The sequence below is a fragment of the Hibiscus syriacus genome, unplaced genomic scaffold (genome assembly GCF_006381635.1).
Source record: "Hibiscus syriacus cultivar Baekdansim isolate YM2019G1 unplaced genomic scaffold, ASM638163v2 tig00110213_pilon, whole genome shotgun sequence".
NCBI lineage: Eukaryota > Viridiplantae > Streptophyta > Magnoliopsida > Malvales > Malvaceae > Hibiscus > Hibiscus syriacus.
Window position 1 is genome coordinate 449,784 of NW_024062630.1, and position 21,016 is coordinate 470,799.

Sequence of the window (21,016 nt, forward strand, 5' to 3'; positions counted from 1 at the left end):
AGTAATAGTCCAACCGAGTGGCAGGCTAGACCTAGCAAACCGGGTGGCAAGCATGACCTAGCAATCCAACCCGACCAGACCAAGAGCCCAATACGCGTTAGGGTTTCATCTTTTGACATCCGCGCCGCAGCACCAAAGTCGTTAGATCTGAACCAATCCAACGGTCCAGATGGGTCAAATGTTAGGGTTTCAGCGTCGAACATTCAGGGAGAAACACCGATCATCCCGAGGACTCTTGGAGAGTCCTCATTCCAACCACAACAATAACACAAATCACAGCAAAACAAATCAATGTTTCAATCGAAATAGAACTCTAAATCAACCCAAAAACAATGGGCTCACAAAGCTATAAAATCATGTACATGTAAAGCAAAAAAGGAATACAATATTGGAAGTAAAAGAGCACTTGTAACATTCGAAAAAATATAAATAAACAAGGTATTTTTTACCCTTCTCAGGTAGTTTGCATGTGGTTGTGTTTGGAGTTTGTTTTGGTTTTATTTTTTATTCAAAAAGCCAAGGATTGAAGGGGAAGTTTTTTCTCCGAATGATTGTTTCTTCAGATCTAACATTTCCTGAGGCTTTTTTTTTGTGAAAACGAAAGGCATATTCGAAGAAAGAAGATGAAAAGCTTTCAAAAAATGAAATTTGTTTTGAGGCCTCTCCGTCGATGAACGACGACCGACTACGGCGGCCGGCGAGGCGGTGCCTGGCCGAAATCTGGGTCTGGCATGAACACGAAGAACATTCAGAGAAAATTTTGAAGCATGTTTAGATCTGTTTTTAGGAGGAGAAGAAAATTGAAATATGTTGTTGAGTTAATCGATCGACGGAATCGGCCAAGAGGGGGTGAATTGGCAATAAAAATTTCGGTGGAAGCTTTTACAGAAAATTGAAAAGATTTGCTCAACGATTTAGAGTGGTTCAACTTTCTCAATCAAAGTCTACGTCCACTACCTTAGCTATCCACACTAAGGATTTTCCACAAATTCACTAATTTGTCTTTCTTTTGAGGACAAAGAGTAACCTTACAAACCCTCAAGAATTATACCCCAAATTCTTTAGAAAACTCTCTCCCAAAGAGAACAATACAAATTTGCAAACTTACAAGGAAATCCTCACAAGGTAGATTGTTTGCACAATTCTAGAACAAAGAAAAGAACACTCAAAGATGAATACAATTGAGCACAATATGTGTTCTTGAAAGCAAAATGAATATTAAATGAAAATAGGCTTGAAATGCTCAAACTTGAGGTTTGATGCTTTCTCTTTGATTCTCTCTTGATTCTAGTTGCTTGATATTTCTTGTTAATGATCAATGGCTCCTAAGCTTGCTTAAATATACCTTGAATCACTTCTGAACGTTGGGAATGATTAGTGAAGATAATATAGCCGTTTAAGTGTGAAATCAATTAATAAAACAGTTTGGAGTGTGGGGGGAATCGGTACCCCTTGAGGGGAATCGGTTCCCTAAGTGTAAAATTCAAATATTTCGACCGTTGAACAGGGGGGAATCGGTACCCCCTATGGGGGAATCGGTTCCCTCCGAGCATTCTGGAATTCTCGAAGCCAAACCATTCAGGGGGAATCGGTTCCCTCTGAGCAATCTGGAATTTTTGGCTTTGAAATGGTTCGAAATACTTTGAAAGATTATTTTGAAATTGTTTTAAGATTAAAACTTAATTTTACACTTAAGTAAGGATTAAAAATGACTTTTGAAAGATTTAGAGTAATGTTTTGATATTCGAATAATTATATCGAATATACTTAGAAAATCTTTTGGAAAATCTTAAAATTCATTTAACTTAATTTGTTATATCGAAATATCAAAATATTTTCAACAATCTCCCCCTTTTTGATATAACAAAACATTTTAGTAATTTTAAGATTTTGAAATCAAGTTTTGAAATTACTCCCCCTTACTTTAACACTTCTCCCATTTATCATTTTAAAAACACACACTTCTCCCCCTTTTTGTTAAATCAAAAAGATTCAAAGAAACGTGAAAATCATTTAGCCAATTGATTAGGTATATGTATGCATAAGCTGCTAAGATCACAATCAAGAGAAACGTTAGTCATTAGTTCCATAATCAATATTCATAAACAATGTGACATGGCAAAATTGGTCATATATGATGTTAATGATGCAATAATAAATTAAACCACACCAAATATATATAGATATAAGTTCAAGCATCCACAATCCATCAAATTAGTTTAAATACTAACAATCCAAAAGCATTTAAAAGTTTTAACAATTCTAAGCATTAAATTTAAACCAAACACAACTAAAGCAATATCTATTCATCCATAGAAGCATCGGGAGGAGGAGGAGGAGGATATCGAGCTCTCATCTCAAGAGAGAGTCCATCCAAACGAGCGTTCATCTCCTGTTGTTGAGTTCCCAAGGAAGTGAGCCGGGACTCAATGAAAGAAAATCGAGATTCCATAGATGCCGAATGCAAGGTAAATGTTTCCATAAAAGATTGAAAGTAGGGAGGCATATGGTCTTCTTGTTGTGCTGGCTCCACAGGCTGGTCTGGTTCGTCTTCATCGGTAGAGCTGGAGGAGCTCGTGATGAGCTAGCTCCCGGAGTATCTTCAGAAGATCGACTCCATTCACCGGTATCTTTATCCTTGACCCATCCCGCTCTTGTTAAAGAAAGAAGATTGATTTGTTTCTTAAGAGGAAAGGAGGCATCTAGACCAACTCGAAGCTCGGCTTTAGAAAAGAGATTACTAAGGATACATCCGTAAACTAGTGAAGAACAGAGTTTCTTATTTGACACTAGGTTAACGATTTCAACAATTTCAGCAAAGATAATCTCGGAAAGGTTTATTTTTATATTGTGTTCAAAACAATGCAACCACCAAAGATATAAAGCTCTAAGAGTAGAATAACGACCCTTGGATGGTCGAAACCACCAAGTGATCATGAGATGAAGAAAACGCTCATGAAGATCTAGAACACTTGCACTATCATTTCGTTTATATCGAGAGCCTAAAACTTGTTTTTCATTTGATAAACCTTCATTATCCAAGCCTAAGGCATTGGCTATGTAAGCCGGATCAAGATAGAAATATTGACCTAGGAGGTAGGAACGTACTCCTATGGTTTTGGTTTTGTCACGATTTTTGATACAAACGGAATTACAATAGAAGATACGAACAAGTTGATGATAGACAATGGGTTCAAGTTCGAAAAGTTTATCAAATTTCCATTCTTGCAAGATAGGGAGATATTTAAAGTTAATATCAACCATAGCTTGAAGAGATGGGATACGTTCTTCCCTAATCTTATACGAGTCAAAATATTGATAAAACCAAAAATGATAATCTTTAGGACCCGGTTGATTGAAACAAGAATTTTAGATAGTCAAGTTAGGATCAAGATTTGGAATAGAATTTTGAGGGATTTGGAGGTGGATTTGGTTGACGACTAGAACGACTAGATGAAGATCTAGCACGTTTAGGATTGGACATGGTGAAGGAAATCGGAATAGATCGGATAACCTACAATTTTTTTTAAAAACACATGTATGCAATTCAATTAATCCCAAAACTCAATTGAGTCCTCAATATTTCAAGGTTCGCTAAAACAATCCTATTGGGCAAAGTTTTTGAAAAACTTTTGACAAATATGGTTTTGAGAAACAATATAGTTTTCATAATAACAACATAATTTAATCAAAACACATTAATTTGAAAATCAACAATTTTTTTTTATTTCGAAAATTTTAAATTTTTTTGTAAAATTCTTGTGTTTTTGATGAAATTAGTTGTAACATCTAGTTTCTAATCACTAAACAATCAATGCCTGATCACTATTTCAACCTAGAACTAATTAAAACTAATCCTCTGTTCAAAATCAATGAAATAGAGAGTTTAGAAAAATTTACCTTGAAAGATGAAGATTTAGGGGATTTTGATGTTGTTTGCACGATTTTAATGATTCCAATAGGTTTAGAAGATGATATTTGAATCGAATTCCGATTAATATCGTTGATTTGAGGCAAAAATGGAGATTTGAGAGCGTAGAGGGGAAGAACGACGGAAGGAAGAAGAAGAGAAGAGGGTTTTGGGGTGTTCTGCCCGATTTTAATAGAACCCCAGGGGGGTATCGATTCCCCTGTGGGGGGAACCAGGGGAATCGGTTCCCCTTCAAAGGGGGAATCGGTTCCCTCAAGGGGGGATCGATTCCCTCTGTACCAAAATGCTAAAATCCGATTTTAAACACTCAAAATGCTAAATTAATTTTCTCTAGTGGTACTGGCAACTCATATATTGAAAATTAATGATTTTCAATCAATCAAATTAATCTTTAAACTTTATTTGAACTTAAAATTAATTTTCACCAATAATCATAAACTCCCCCTAACTAATAGTAAGAATGCAATAAAAAATTATAAGCATTTTTCAGTATTTATTAAAAGTGCTGAATTATTTTAAACACTAAGTGAAGATAGGTCAGTTAAACCTAATTCTCTCCTAAGTGTCCAAAATCTTTCCTTGTCTAAAGGTTTTGTAAAGATATCCGCTAATTGGTGCAAAGTATCAACAAATTCTAGAACTACATCTTCCTTAGTGACATGGTCTCTAATGAAGTGATGTCTTATTTCAATGTGTTTAGTTCTAGAGTGTTGGATGGGATTTTTAGTGAGACAAATAGCACTAGTATTGTCACACTTGATAGGAATAGTACCTACTTCAATTCCATAATCAAAAAGTTGTTGTTTCATCCATAAAACTTGTGCACAGCAACTACCAGCTGAAATGTATTCAGCTTCAGTGGTAGATTATGCAACACAATTTTGTTTCTTTGAAAACCAAGAAATTAACATATTTCCAAGGAATTGGCAAGTACCGGAGGTGCTTTTCCTATCTAATTTGCATCCTCCATAATCCGCATCAGAAAAAGCATGCAAGCTAAAGCTAGAGTCTCTAGGATACCAAAGTCCTAAACTAGGAGTGTCCTTAAGGTATCTAAAGATTCTCTTAACAGCTAGTAAATGTGATTCCTTAGGATATGATTTAAATCTAGCACATAAGCAAACACTAAACATAATGTCCGGTCTACTTGCAGTTAGATAAAGCAAAGAGCCAATCATTGACCTATATAATTTAACATCTACACATTTACCTCCTTCATCTAAGTCAAGCTTTGTTGAAGAGCTCATTGGAGTGTCATGAGGTTTTCCATTTTCTAGTCCAAACTTCTTGAGCATATCTTTGACGTACTTAGCTTGATTAATGAAGATGTCATCTTTTCTTTGCTTGATTTGGAGTCCCAAGAAAAATGAGAGCTCCCCCATCATGCTCATCTCAAACTCACTTTGCATTAGCTTAGAAAATTCTTGGCAAAGAACATCATTAGTAGAACCAAATATTATATCATCAACATAAATTTGAACTACTAATAAATCTTTACCTTTATGCTTTAAAAATAATTTGGTGTCAACCTTCCCTTTTGAAAAACCTTTTTCAATAAAAAAAATTGACAATCTTTCATACCAAGCTCTAGGAGCTTGTTTTAAACCATAAAGAGCTTTTGTCAATTTAAGAACATGATCTGGAAATTTTGAATCTTCAAAACCTGGAGGTTGTTCCACATACACTTCTTCCTTTATGAAACCATTTAAAAATGCACTTTTAATATCCATTTGATATAATTTAAATTCATGAAAACATGCAAATGCTAATAACATTCTAATTGCTTCCATCCTAGCTACAGGAGCATATGTTTCATCATAGTCTATGCCCTCTTCTTGAGTATACCCTTGAGCAACAAGTCTAGCCTTGTTTCTCACTATATTACCACTCTCATCAAGCTTATTCCTGAATACACATCTAGTACCTACAGTAGATTTATTACTAGGCCTTTCAACTAATGTCCATACTTTACTTCTCTCAAATTGATTTAATTCTTCTTGCATAGCCATAATCCAATGTTCATCATTTAATATTCTTAGGCTCTATGCATGAAATAAATGCAACATAATTACAAATATTTCTAAGAGAAGATCGAGTTATTACCCCTTTGGATGGATCACCTATAATCTCACCACCCTTGACATAGTTGTACTCTCTTGGATAAGATACTTCCCTTTCTTCAATGATTGGATTCTCAAGAGGATCATGAGTTTCCTCATTTTTCGTTTCTTCCTTTGATGATGGTTCTCCAACTTCATGTCTAACATCATTTGTATTTATAACACCTACATCATCATTCACACAAGAATCCTTCCTCGGAAGGGGATTATCATTGAAAACAACATGTATAGACTCTTCTACAACTAAAGTTCTTTTATTAAATACTCGATAAGCTTTAGAATTTAAGGAGCAACCCATAAAAATTCCTTCATCACTTTTAGCATCAAATTTGCCAAGGTTTTCTTTACCGTTTTTAAAACAAAACATTTACATCCAAAATGATGAAAATAGCTAATGTTAGGCTTTTTATTTTTGAAAATTTCATATGGAGTTTTCTTTAAAATTGGCCTAATCATTACTCGATTAACAACATAACAAGCAGTATTTGTGGCTTCCGCCCAAAATAATTTTGGCAAATTATTTTCACTAAGCATGGTTCTAGCCATTTCTTCTAAAGTTCGATTTTTCCTCTCAACAACTCCATTTTGTTGAGGGGTTCTAGGTGCTGAAAAATTATGACTAATACCATTAGAATTACAAAACTCAATAAATCCAAGATTTTCAAATTCAGTGCCATGATCACTCCTAACACTAGTTATAGAGTAACCCTTTTCATTTTGGATTATTTTTGAAAATGTGATGAACTGTTCTAATGCTTTATCTTTAGTACTTAAAAATAGAACCCAAGTATATCTAGAATAGTCATCTACCAAGACAAATGCATATTGTTTTCCACCCAAGCTAGTAGTCCTAGTTGGCCCAAAAAGATCTACATGGATCAATTGTAATACTCTACTAGTTGATACGTCATTAATGGATTTAAAAGAAACTCGCTTTTGTTTTCCTTTAGCACAAGCATCACAGATTTTATCATTATCAAATTTAAGCTTAGGCAACCCTCGAACTAAATCACCTTGAATTAGCCGTTGCAAAACACTCATACTAGCATGTCCTAGTCTCCTATGCCATAACCAACTATTATGTTCATCCTTAGCAACTAGGCACAAATTAGTCATATCAATAGAATCTAAATGCACCATGTATATATTTCCTATTCTATGACCAACAAGCATAATCTGATTAGATGCAATGTCAATGACTTTACAACCATTAATATCAAACATGACATTGAATCCCTTATCACAAAATTGACTAATACTTAATAGATTATGCTTTAATCCATTCACATATAAAACATTTTTAATTTGTATGGAAGAGGTATTACCAATAGTACCAATACCTCCAATGTGACCTTTTGAATCATCACCAAAAGTCACTTCTCCTCCATTTTTGGCGTTAAGCTTAATGAACCGGCTTTTGTCTCCGGTCATGTGTCTTGAGCATCCACTATCAAGGTACCATGAGTTTGAATTTGTTTCCCGTGCCTTGTAGCAATGCTCATTTTCCTACAAACATAGATTAATTTCTAATTTTTGGTACCCAAATTCTTTTGGGTCCATATTCATTAGTTTCCAAAATTCTAGTCCCCTTAGGTATCCATTTGTGTAGGATATCATTATCTTTAGTAGTAATGAGTTCTTTAGGAACCCATATACTTCTAACGATTTTTCCATTAGAGGCTCTTTGGAGACCTCTATGATTATAGTTTTTAAAACTTTTTCTAACAAAGTTGGATTTCGAATTTTCTCCAATTTCAAAACGTTTTGTTCCAACTTTATCAAAAGAAGTTTTAAGATCATCAATTTTCTTTTGATGATCATCATTGACCTTTGAAAGTAAATTTTGCAAATCTAAATTTTTCTTTTCAAAACTCTTCTAGTTTGATTTGCAAATCTTTGATTTTACTTTCAAGATCATTGTTGGTTTTGGATATGAGTTTATTTTCATTTTTTCAATTTTGAAACATCATTTTTTATATTTTAAAAACAATTTCTCATAATCCGAAGCCAACCCATTATATTCCTCTAATAGCACATCATAAGATAAATCATCAAAATCAGATGAGTTAGAGGTTACCTTAGAATCTTCCTCGAATGACATCAAGCACAAGTTTGCTACTTCTTGTTCCTCTTCATCGGAACCTTCTTCATCGCTCCATGTAGCCACATGAGCCTTGTGCTTAATCTTCGATTGACCCTTCCTCTTCAATTGTGGACAATCATATTTGACATGCCCTGGTTTTTTGCATTCATAGCAAATGATTGGGTCCTTCTCTTTTGGTTCAGTTTTGAGGCCTTCATTTCGTTTGAATTTTCTTCCTCGGTAAGGTCTCATCATTTTTCTGAACCGTTTGGCAAACAATGCCATTTCCTCGTCATCATCATCTTCATCCGAATCACTCTCATCTTTTGTGGATTTGAGAGCAACTCCAATGTTTTTCTTCTTCTTCTTCTCCTTCTCCTTTGGTGTCTCTTCAATCTTATCAAGGTCCACCTCATCTTCAAGCATCATTTCATGGGTGAGGAGTGAACCGATTAGCTCTTCAAGAGTTAAGGATGTTAGGTCCTTAGACTCTATGATTGCCGTCTTCTTTGATTGCCATGATTTTGGGAGGGAGTAGACTAACTTCCTCACAAGCTTTTCATTTGAAATGATCTCTCCATATGATTTGAGACCATTGACAATCGTTGAAAATCTATTCGTCATAGCTTTGATATCTTCATTTGGTTTCATCCTGAAATTTTCATAACTATGCGTTAGAATACTAATTTTAGATTTCTTTACCTCATCGGCACCTTCATGAGTGACTTGAAGTTTGTCCCATATTTCTTTGGTGGTTGTACAAGAAGAAACTCTTACATATTCTTCTGGTCCAAGAGCACAAAAATGATATGGATGGCTTTGGAGTTGAGCTGGAACATTTTTGTCTCTCCTTCACTCCACAATCTTGGATGAGTGAGAGGCTTGATGTATCCTTCTACTACGACATTCCATGCTCCCATATCACTTGCTTGAATGAAATACATCATTCTATTCTTCCAATAGGCATAGTTAGCCCCATTGAAGAAAGGAGGCTTGTTGACGGGCATCGAATCGAGACCGGAGTCGAAGTTTGAAGCGGAGGCCATTGATGACTTTGATTATCGATATAACTCTTCCCGAATCGACTCAAGAGGCGATTAAACCTTCAAATGAGTTAGGCTCTGATGCCAATTGTTGAGTTAATCGATCGACGGAATCGGCCAAGAGGGGGGTGAATTGACAATAAAAATTTCGGTGGAAGCTTTTATAGAAAATTGAAAAGATTTGCACAGCGATTTAGAGTGGTTCGACTTTCTCAATCAAAGTCTACGTCCACTACCTTAGCTATCCACACTAAGGATTTTCCACAAATTCACTAATTTGTCTTTCTTTTGAGGACAAAGAGTAACCTTACAAAGCCTTAAGAATTATACCCCAAATTCTTGAGAAAACTCTCTCCCAAAGAGAACAATACAAATTTGCAAACTTACAAGGAAATCCTCACAAGGTAGATTGTTTGCACAATTCTAGAACAAAGAAAATAACACTCAAAGATTAATACAATTGAGCACAATATGTGTTATTGAAAGCAAAATGAATATTGAATGAAAATAGGCTTGAAATGCTCAAACTTGAGGTTTGATCCTTTCTCTTTGATTCTCTCTTGATTCTAGTTGCTTGATATTTCTTGTTAATGATCAATGGCTCCTAAGCTTGCTTAAATACACCTTGAATGACTTCTGAACGTTGGGAATGATTAGTGAAGATAATATAGCCGTTTAAGTGTAAAATCAATTAATAAAACAGTTTGGAGCGTGGGGGAATCGGTACCCCTTGAGGGGAATCGGTTCCCTAAGTGTAAAATTCAAATATTTCGACCGTTGAACAGGGGGAATCGGTACCCCCTATAGGGGAATCGGTTCCCTCCGAGCATTCTGAAAATCTCGGAACCAAACCATTCAAGGGGAATCAGTACCCCCTTGGGGGGGAATCGGTACCCTCTGAGCAATCTGGAATTTTTGGCTTTGAAATGGTTCAAAATACTTTGAAAGATTATTTTGAAATTGTTTTAAGATTAAAACTTAATTTTACACTTAAGTAAGGATTAAAAATGACTTTTGAAAGATTTAGAGTAATATTTTGATATTCAAATAATTATATCGAATATACTTAGAAAATCATTTGGAAAATCTTAAAATTCATTTAACTTAATTTGTTATATCGAAATATCAAAATGTTTTCAACATATGTTTATGAAACTTAGGCTTTATAGCCGACCCGAAACCAGACCCTTTTCATTCCAAGATCCGCGTGTTTTTGATCGGGTAAGGGCTAATTGCAACCTCGATCCCTCTATTATTTTTAAAATCCTTTTCATGCTTTAAATTTAATTTTGATTTCTTTTTTCTTTTAAATTCGCCACCCGTTTTATTCTTTCTTTTAATTTGGTCATTCTCTCTATTCAATTCATGTTTATTTAATTATATTTTTAAAGTCATTGTATTTTATGAGTTATTGATCCTAGATTTCTTATTTATTTATTTATTTTTATTATTTTTCATTTCTCTTATTTTTGTTTTACATGATCTTGCAATTGATTTTTTAGTTTAATTACTCTTTCTTTTGCATTATCTATATTCTTTATGTTTTCAATATGTGTGATTTATCTTTGTTTTATTTATTTCTATCTTCCATTCCGTTAATTTCTATTTCTTGGCATGTATATAATTTTTATTTCGTTGTAAATATTATAATTTAATTTTTGTTTCTCTTTATTTTGATCAATTCAATATTTCATTTTTTTAACATCTTTTTTATCTTTTAAGAGTATTTTTTAAATCAATTAAAGGTAAATAATTTAGATCGAAATTTTATTTATAAATTTTATTTATAATTTTCTTAATTAAAACAACTGAAAATTAAGTTTATATCGAAAGGACAGTACAAGGGTATTAATCATTATTTGACTATAACCGACTCTCGAACCTGATATATTTTTTGTAAGACGCAAATCTGATAAGAAAATAAACTAAGATATCCGATCAACCTAATTTTTATTTTAAAAATAAATGATCGGTGACAACTTTAACTTATATACTCGAGTCAAAGTCTAATTTTGAATCTACTCGAAACGGCTGCGACAATGGACAAAAGGTGACACGATAATCAGGTCCGCCACTGCAGACGAAGGTGCTAGTTTCATCATCAAAAGCATAACTATAAGCCTGAGGGCACTGTTCTTTGAAGACCATCGAGAACTCCGACGGCTCACATGTCTCGGCTGAGTCAAAATCTCCAGTGCAACAGAACTCAGGATTACCGAAAACGTCGCAAGCGCTGTTGCAAGCGATGGTATTCCCATCAGATCCTGGAACAACCAGATCCGGCGGGCAAACTGCGTTCACGTCTGCCGCACAGCTCGTTGTGGTGCAAATCGGACCGGAGCCGCCTTGTGGGGCTATTGAAACCGGCAAGTTAAAGCCATTTACGAGGCTGACATCAAAGGTATCTTGTCCATCGTTTGCGCCTAAAGTGAACTCTGCGAGGGTTGCAGGTGGCTTTGGACCGGCACCATTGCAAGCGACCTGGCCCGACCCACAGTCTCCAGTGGCGCAAGTGAAACTTCCAGAGCATTGGGTTCGAGCCCAGATGACGCCTGCTGTCCATGTTGCTGGAACTTCAATGGGCTCTTCTTCTTGGGAGGGTAACTCGAATCCAGTGTTTGGCAACTGAGCTCCACCTCCGCCGGTAAGGGTTGCCGGCCAGATAGTGAATGCGCAGTTGTTTTTGACGGTTATGGTTACCATTTGAGCCCCTGCATGTGATCCATGCATTATCGTTGTGAAAGAACCAAAAAGTTAAATGGAAAAAAGGCCATTACATTTTTATTGGGCACAACTTTTCTTTTATATAAAGGGTTTTAAAGATTAACTAATTAATAAATAAATTAAATGGAAGTTTGTTTAGCTCTTAATCCATGATCTATTTCAATTTTTTTTAAAAAAAACTTGAAATTTTATTAAAAATATATATATTATATTCTAAAACAGGATAAAAGTAATAAATATGATACGATACAAAGGAAAATACGTTTACGCATCACAAAGTTACCCAAATGTAGTTAGAGAGAAGGTTTTGTTTATTACCTGAAAAGAGTATGGCAAAGGAAAGACCAAAGAGCGAGTAAAGCTTCATCGTGTGAATATAATTATATATCATAAATTGCTTTTTTGTTGTAGTTATGGTACGCAGACGCTTGTTTATATAAGATTAAGTACGGGGTGGGATCGAGTCCCATGAAGGGTATTTCATAATTTGGAAGTTTTCTACGAAAATTGAATTGATTTCAATCTAGTGTTAGTGACAATCTACTATCTTACCTCCCCACCATTTGCCATGCACCAACTCATCCCTTGCCATGTCAACCCTGCAACAAGCAAACCAAACTCACACTCCACACAACACATCAAAACATCAACGCAAAATCAAGTAAGATCTCAATGAAGATTTTTCTGTAAAAAAATAGGTATATTAACCCACGCTTGAAACTGTAAAAAGGTGACGGTTGTTTCGGAAAAAAATCCATCCGAAAAAAAAAATTGTAACCCGTTTTGTCTGAAGCAATAAACAACCAAGAATTTTGAGGTTTTTTTCTTGGTATTTTTGTTTTTTTTTTCTGTTTTACTGATCTAGTCCTCTGTTAAATTTTCAAACCCTTTTTTGTTTTATTTTTACAGAAGAGAAAAATAGTGTTTTTTTTTGTTGATCGAAACACTTTGAATCATGAGTAAAAAAAGCTCTTGTTTGTTTTTTATCATTCTAGAACCCCAAAAAAATAGTATTATTATAATGATGTATTTTATATTATTAATAAAGTTATTATTAAAAATTATTAATTTTCAAACTCATACCCAGGACTTTGAACAATGTAGCCGATGCCTTAGCTAAACTTGCAAGAGGAACTTCAAGTGGATATCAAGAGTTTCAACAACCTCATGGAGTAGTTGCAGATCTAATACAGGAAGAAAGCCTTGGGACTCACCAGGACTAGTCAGCTCTTGTTTGTTTTTTTATCATTCTAGAACCCAAAAAAATAGTATTATTATAATGATGTATTTTATATCATTAATAAAATTATTATTAAATTTTTTTTTTGAAATTTTGATTGAATTAATATCGTTGATCATCGAACATTAATTCAATCGAAAATAAAATACTATAATGATATTTTTTTTTATCTTTTCATAATTTTATATAATATTTCAATTAAATAATTAAAAATAAACTCATGTTTAATATGATTTATATATTAAATATTGATCATTCAACTTAAAATTTTATATTTTTTAAAATAATAAAATTTCCAATTAATAAATGTCTTTGAGTCTAAGTTAAACCATCCATCTCATCCACACACTGAATTGAATTTATATAAAATCAAAGACAAAATTAATTAGTTTTTACTCTTTTCTACCCTCTTTATTAAATATCCTTCGTCGGAACGATTATAACCCTTCTTGTGGTTGTCTAAGAAATTAATGTGATGGCATTAATTTAATTTCTATTCAAAAAAAAAAAAGAAAAAGAAAACTAATTCAAATAAATGGAATATTGTTATAAACTTATGGTTGCTAAAATGACAACATTGATAATATTTCATTAATTCTGTTTTATCTCGTTAAATTAGTCCCTTGTAGTGCTTAATTTCAATTATAGCCGGTACCTAACTTTTTTTTAATAGACTTAACCATATAATTAATATATTTTAATTGTTGACAAATTGTAAACACCAATTTTTATCAAATGCACAAGACACCACTGCCATGCACCAACCCATCCCTTGCCACGTCAGAAACTCCTGTAACAAGCAAACCAAACTCACACTCCACGCAACACATCAAAACAACAAAGCAAAAATAACAAGCAAGATCTCAATGATGGTTTTTCTGTAAAAAAATGGGTATATTAACCCACACTTGAAACTGTAAAAAGGGGACGGTTGATTCGGGGAAAAAATCCTCCCGAAAAAAAATACTATAACCGTTTTGTCTGAAGCAATAAATAACCAAGAATTTTGAGGTTTTTTTCTTGGTAAGCATGCATGTAATATCAGACTAAACAACCAACATGAACAAACCAACAGTCAAAATTACGAGAAATAAAAGGAAAGTAGGTCGGAAAGTTACCTGAGTCGGGCAGTGGTCGCCGGAGTCCGGAGTAGCCGAGGAGTTTCGGTTAGTTTAGGGACGATTTAGGAGGTTTTAAGCCCTAGGCTAGACTCGGGGTGGGTAGAACTAGGTTCGGCGTTGTTTTTGGGGTGTTTTGAGTTTTCCTGTAGGCCGACCGATGGAAAAAACTAGAGAGTTTTAACCTTTTTTTTGGGTTTTTTTAACTCTCGTGTAAAATGAAAGAATAAAAGGAAAAGTTGGTATTTACAAGGAAACTTAAAGGTATAATTCGTTTTAACCCCCATAGTTTTGCCGTGTTTTAGCAGTTTTGTCCCTTAAGGGACCAAAACTGATATTTTATCTTTTGTTTGTGCATGCTTTATATTTTTGGTTTATTCAATTTTTAATTCCCCAAACTTTTTCGTGTTTTATATTTTGATCACTGGATCTTTCATTTCAAATTTATTGATATTTTATCATATATTTTGTTTCATTTTAATTTTGTCAATGTTAGTTTCTGATTTAGCTATTATTATTTTGTTTTTTCATTTTGATCACTATTTATTTCTTATTTAACAACTAACTTTTATTTTCTTGCATTTTAGTAACTGTTATTTTATTTTATTTTATTTATTTTATGATTGTTTTTGTTTGTTTGTTTGTTTTTATTTATTTATTGTTTTAATTTTTTTAAATTAAGTTATTATTAGTTGTTTTGATTATTTCATAGTTTAAATTCTAGATTTAGATTTTAAATTAGATTAATATTCGTATCAAACTTAGAAATTAGGATTTCACATTAGTTTTAATTACATAGCAATTCGAGTCGTATTTTCGTAATAGATGTCCGATTACTCGAATCGATTGTTCGACTTTTAAAATTTATTAATAATTAATATTTTCTAAAAATACTTTAGGTTTAATAATTTAGATAAAAAAAATTAGCTTTTAAATTAGTCCTCAACTTTAGAAATTATGTATTTAGGTCCCCAAACTTTTAGTCTTTTAGAGTCCGATATTTTAGTTCTTTAACCCTTTTAGTCCCCGAACTTCGATTAATATTTTAATATTGACATAATTAAATAGGTTAAATAGGGCCTCCATTTTATATTAGATTTCAAACTCTTCTTTTAATTTATGGGATAATTCGAGTATGCCCTCGCGTAAATGCTCGAGGGACCATCTCGGTTATTCAATTCGATAATTGATTAAAAATCAAATAGGGTTAATATTAGAACCTACACTTCTAAGTTTGAGCCTTTAGGTCCTTTAACTTTCATAATTTGACACTTTAAGCTAGAAAAAGTCTTAGGGTCTGTTTGTTTGGATGTAATTGGTTTTCTGGAAAATGAATTACTGGAATTTAAATTACTGAAATTTGAATTATTACTGGAAAATGAATTACTGGAATTTGAATTCTGGAAAATGAATTACATTTCTGGAAAACATTTTCCGGAAAATGTTTTCTGTAAAATGAATTACATTTTTCTGAAAAACATCTGGAAAACGTTTATGATGATTGGAAGATGTTATTTAAACATTTTTCCACTAGTTAAAGAGTTTTTTAAAAATTATTTATTACAAATATTAAATACAATAAATAATATTATTTGTCATAAAACTTATTTATTATTAAATAATGTTTTTATAATTTTATTAATAAAAATATTAATTTTTTTATATTTTAGTGAAATAAAAATATTATAAATTATATTAATTATTTATTAATGTAATAGTGTTATATTATATTTTAAAAATATTAATTAGTATATTTTAAATATCTTTATTAAAATATTATTTAAATATATAAATAATATTATTCATTATTAAATATATAAAAAATTTATTATATATTATTAAAATAAAAATATAATATCTTATATTATTATAATATATTTATTATTTTATATAATATTAAAATATAATATTGTATTATTATAAATATTAATATTAATATTAAATTTATTAAAATAAAATATTATTTTGAGTATTTATTCTTTGAAGTGAAAAGTTCGGAAAATGACTTACGGAAAATGAATCCGTAAGTCATTTTCCTGAAAACACAAATGAAATTTTGTTACTAGGAAAATGAATTACGTTTCGGAAAACCAATTACGTGAAACAAACACTGAAAAATATTTTCCGGAAAATGAATTACGTGAAACAAACACGGGAAAATATTTTCCAGAAGACGAATTACGTGAAACAAACACAGGAATTCGGGGAAAACCAATTCCGTAATTCCAATTACAGCAAACAAACAGACCCTTAATTTACCTTTAGTTTAATTAAGATGAATAAAATTTTGTCTGATTGTATTTTATTTTCAAACCTAAGGCAATGTTCACTTATTAGAAAATTAATGGAACGTCTCTCGCAATTATGCTCAGGGGGTGACCACTGGTGATTCCCGAAATAGGTCGACATCCTTTTCAAAGTCCGCATCATGATTTTTAAAATCGAGGCAATGTCCGATTATTAAGCACAATAGTTCATCTCCTGCATTTATGCTAGGGGCAAATGCTATTGGCTTTAATAAACGAATATCCTTTTCAAATTTGCATTCGTAATGATTTTCAAACTAAATAAAGATCAAACTCAAAATTTTTGGTTTTAAATATAGAGTAATCAACTAGGTACCAATTTTTGTGCGCTTGTGGGGGTGCTAATCCTTCACCACGCGTAACTGACTCCCGAATCCGATTTTTGGATTTTCGCAGACCTTAAAACTCGGTATTTTGATAAAAAAAATAAAATGTTTTATTAAAATCACCCAGTTTTTATGGTGTTTCAATCACAACTTATGTGATTGGTGGCGACTCCCTACATTTCGAACTTTTTTCAAAGAGAAAACCCCCGAATTGGTATCGGACTTTCCCCGCCCGTGCAAAAAATGTGTCGACACAAATGTTTGCTTAGGAAATATAAGCTTAGTGCATTGTTAGGAAGGAAATAAAGATAATCAATATTAGTAGTTACTAGGCCATGACAATATGCTAATATAAAGAAAACCAAATGCAACAGAAAAGGAAGATTTTAAAATATAATTTATTAATATAAGATTAAAAACGACACAAATCGATTGTAGTTAAAAGTCTTATCAAGAGTGCAATTCTTTTAAGTTGGGTAGAGTAAAATTTTAATTGCAATTGAAAATGTTATCTTTTTTCACAACATTTTCAGTTATAAGACCTAAATCTCTCACGATTACAATAAAAAATATTACAAATTTATTTAACTTTTTATATTGAATATGATAATATTTTGAAAATTTGAAATTATATTAAATAAACCTTTAATTATACTGTTGCATAACAAAATTATACAAGAGAGATTACATTCCTTTTTGTATGTATATTTTTGACATCATAAAACAAATCACTTTTTATTTAAATTTGTTTATACAGTAACTGGTTAGATTTATTTGATGTGGTGCCTACCTTTACCGGCGTTTTTGAGAACAAACGCCACTATATGTTATAACATTTAGTGGTGTTTTCACAAACGTCACAAAATAAAATATATTTTAGCGGCATTCTTAACAACGTCACTAAATATCATAACTTTTAGCGGCGCTTTTTAATGCATTTTTTATTTCTCCACAAGGAATTTTAGCCGCGCTTAAAAACGCTGCTATATAACTTGAAAAACGCCGCTATGCAAGTTCTGTGTTGCATTCGTTTTTCCTTCAGATTAGCTTCTTGTTTCTTTAAACCTATTAAATAAAGGAGCAGGATATGCTAAGGACATGATCTGCTCTATTGCTTGGCACTAAATGCAAGAGACTGCACAAAGGCATGATATATTTACTTCTAAAGGAAATCAAAGAATTTTAGGTTTTTTTTATTATTATAAAATTTAAGATATTATTTTATGAAATAAACATTGTATTTAAGTTTAGGATTAAAGAAAAGAATAAACTAAAAATTTTGAATTCATCCGTTAGTGGTAATTGATGGCGAGCGGTGGAAAATGTTGATTAGATTTAAGAATTAAATTAATATTTTAGCAAAAGTTAAAAACTATTTTTTATTAATGTATCATCAAAACGAATGATTTAATATTTCAGTGATAAAAATTATTTATTAAAAAGAAATGAAAATGAAATGAATGTGACTATTTTAATAGACAGCCCTTAAATTTATAACACTTATACCCCATAAAAGTAATTTGCATATTTATATTAAATCGAATCAATTTTACAATTCATGCAATATATATATGAAATAATTTTAGATAAGACGATTATAAACATATTTTTTAAAATTCAATTATTATAATAAATCATATAAAATATGAAGATAACATAAATGGAACAAGCTACGTAATGTTTTAAAATGTGCATATAACAAAATTTTTATTGTGTAATACTTATATATAAATTTATAGGGCTTTTTTATGGGATGACACCTTTTTTACAATGGTTAAATACTGGTACATAAATTATACTTGATTCATTCATGTCAAATGTATGGTTCTTTGTCTCAATTTCATATATAAGATTCTATATCGTTGACAGCTTTACTCATTTGTGTGTGATTATTTTATGATCTCATTCATGTCAAATATATGGTTCTTTGTCTCAATTTCATATATAAGATTCTATATCGTTAATAACTTTATTCATTGTGTGATTACTTTATGATTAATTGATAATTTAAATGAGAAAAAGTGTATAAAACTACAACGAAAGTAATTAATCATTTAAGTTATCCCATATATGTATAGATATCAAAATTTGATATATAAATCCGGGGAGTGATCTCAATCCTAACAAAAAATTCATAATAAATTTAAATTCGAATAACTTATCTTCTTGGCGTGCGTTTGATTGCCATGTTTTAGAGGAAGGTCATAATTGATCACCAAATTTAGGAATATAAAATTATAAACTTTATTATCATAGTCAAATCAAGGGCAAAAGGTTATGAGATAATTAGTTCCACCGGTGCATGTAAATGTACTGGTTTTATCATCATAAGCATAACTATATGCCTTGGGACATTTGCTCTTAAAAAACTGGGAATATTCTGTTGTCTGGCATGTCGTCGGCAAACTATAAGCACCGGTGCAACAATATTGCGGCTGATTAAACGCCAAACACGCGCTCTTACAGGCGATAACATCACCTCCCCATCCCTTAACCTGCAATTCCGAGAGACAAACTGCGTTGATATCAAAGGCGCAACCTGTGGCGTTGCAATTCCACGATCCGCCCTGTGGGGTAACTGAAACAGGCAAATTAAAGCCATCGACGAGGCTAACATCATAAAAATCGTTTCCATTGTTTGGTGCTAAGGTGAACTCTATCAAAGACGCTGGAGGGATTGCACCCGCGCCGTTGCATGTAATTTCACCAGACCCGCAGTCGGCGGTGGCGCATTGGAACTTTCCATCGGAAATGTTGCAATTGGTTCGACCCCAAAAACGGCCGGACCAAGGCTGTGGAACATTTAAGGTCGATGAGGCCTGTGAGGCTAACTCGAAACCGGTCAAGGATAACTGAGGACCGGCACCTGCAAGAGTGCCGGGCCACACAGTGTAAGGGCAGTTGTTCTTGAACGCGAATACAGATGATTGAGCCTCTGCAACAAAAACACAAATTCAGAAGAAGAAAAAAAGCATGGAAGGAAAAAGAAGGGAAGGGTATTTACCATAGAAGAAGAAAACGGCCAGGGAAAGGACAAAGATAACTTGAACCTCCATCATTTTGAATTTCCTTTGTTGTGATTTCAGAGAAGAAAATGGTTCATATACTTCAACATGTTATGTCTTGCATGTCCGTATCAGTATTAATAAATGCTGGATTATGTTTTATAAGTTAAAGCCCCTCAAGAAATATTGACACCTAATAGATTCAAAGGAGGTTTGAAAGAAACAGATAGATTGAGTTTTGATTTTATTATTATTAATATTTAAAATTAATGATAAATCTATTTTTATATATATTAATTTAGGATTTTAAGAATAATAAAAATGATTAAATAAAAAAGTATCTGTAAAAGTGTAAATACTGGATTTAAACGATGTTGAAATAAAAAAGTTTATTGGATTATGGGTGACAAAAAAGCATTCAAAGATTGTTGGATTATCGTCTCATTAAGGAATTACAATTTGGCATCTCACACATACAACAAAAGTATCGTACAAAATGTATTGCTTTCGTTTTTATATATAAAATAATCTCATGTTGTCTCCTCGCCGGTCATATTGATTTTATTTTTGGACGATTTCAATTAGAAATCGACAAGTTTTCTTATTATTATTTTTAGTATAAATTATTTTATTAGTCACTAAACTTTAATTTATGTATCGATTTAGTCAATAAATTTTAAAATACTTTAATTTTAATATTGAACTTTCGATATTATTTATTTTTGTCGTAGGGTTGTTAATGTGTTGATGTGGTCGTTTCTCCCTATTTTTCTAATAGAAAGTTATCAACTTCTTTAATCGTCGTCGTTAGTTAATCATCACCCATTATTGATCATCATTTGTAACAAGATCGATATCAAAGTGTTCACATTTTACTCTTTTTTCTTCTCATTGGATTAATATTTTACAAAAACAACTAAAAATCATGAAAATTCATCTAAATGTTCAAAGTTATAAAGCTCTGATCTCCTTCAATGATCGTCTGATAAAACTAGTTTTAAGTATGTTGTCTGGTCTCCACCATCCGCCTCACCCCGAGCTAGCATGTAGAGCTACCATGGTGTAAGTGACATTCTCCTAGGTTCATGTGAAGCTTAGGTGTGTAGGCATTGGGACCAAG

General features: G+C 32.3%; 2 protein-coding genes across 2 annotated transcripts; both read right to left on the reverse strand.

Moving 5' to 3' along the window:
- Positions 1 to 10,976: 10,976 nt before the first annotated feature.
- Positions 10,977 to 12,298, reverse strand: LOC120113780 (thaumatin-like protein 1b). The gene is made up of 2 exons (XM_039134829.1): positions 12,220 to 12,298; positions 10,977 to 11,888 (listed from the first exon to the last, which is right to left on the reverse strand). The coding sequence occupies exons 1-2, from the start codon at positions 12,290 to 12,292 to the stop codon at positions 11,164 to 11,166; spliced, it is 798 nt and encodes a 265-aa protein (XP_038990760.1). The 5' UTR covers positions 12,293 to 12,298; the 3' UTR covers positions 10,977 to 11,163.
- A 6,854-nt stretch (positions 12,299 to 19,152) lies between these two features.
- On the reverse strand, positions 19,153 to 19,947 carry LOC120113657 (thaumatin-like protein 1b). The gene is made up of 2 exons (XM_039134735.1): positions 19,896 to 19,947; positions 19,153 to 19,826 (listed from the first exon to the last, which is right to left on the reverse strand). Exons 1-2 carry the CDS (start codon positions 19,945 to 19,947, stop codon positions 19,153 to 19,155), a joined length of 726 nt encoding a protein of 241 aa, XP_038990666.1.
- Between the last annotated feature and the right edge of the window lie 1,069 nt (positions 19,948 to 21,016).

What these genes read in the sequence shown, in the direction of transcription:
- LOC120113780 (XM_039134829.1), bottom strand. Translation starts at nt 12,292, where the DNA reads ATGATATATAATTATATTCACACGATGAAGCTTTACTCGCTCTTTGGT. An exon ending in CTTTGCCATACTCTTTTCAG is followed by an intron (nt 11,889 to 12,219) that starts GTAATAAACAAA and finishes GATCACATGCAG; the next exon opens with GGGCTCAAATGGTAACCATA.
- LOC120113657 (XM_039134735.1), bottom strand. Translation starts at nt 19,947, where the DNA reads ATGGAGGTTCAAGTTATCTTTGTCCTTTCCCTGGCCGTTTTCTTCTTC. An exon ending in GGCCGTTTTCTTCTTCTATG is followed by an intron (nt 19,827 to 19,895) that starts GTAAATACCCTT and finishes TTTTTGTTGCAG; the next exon opens with AGGCTCAATCATCTGTATTC.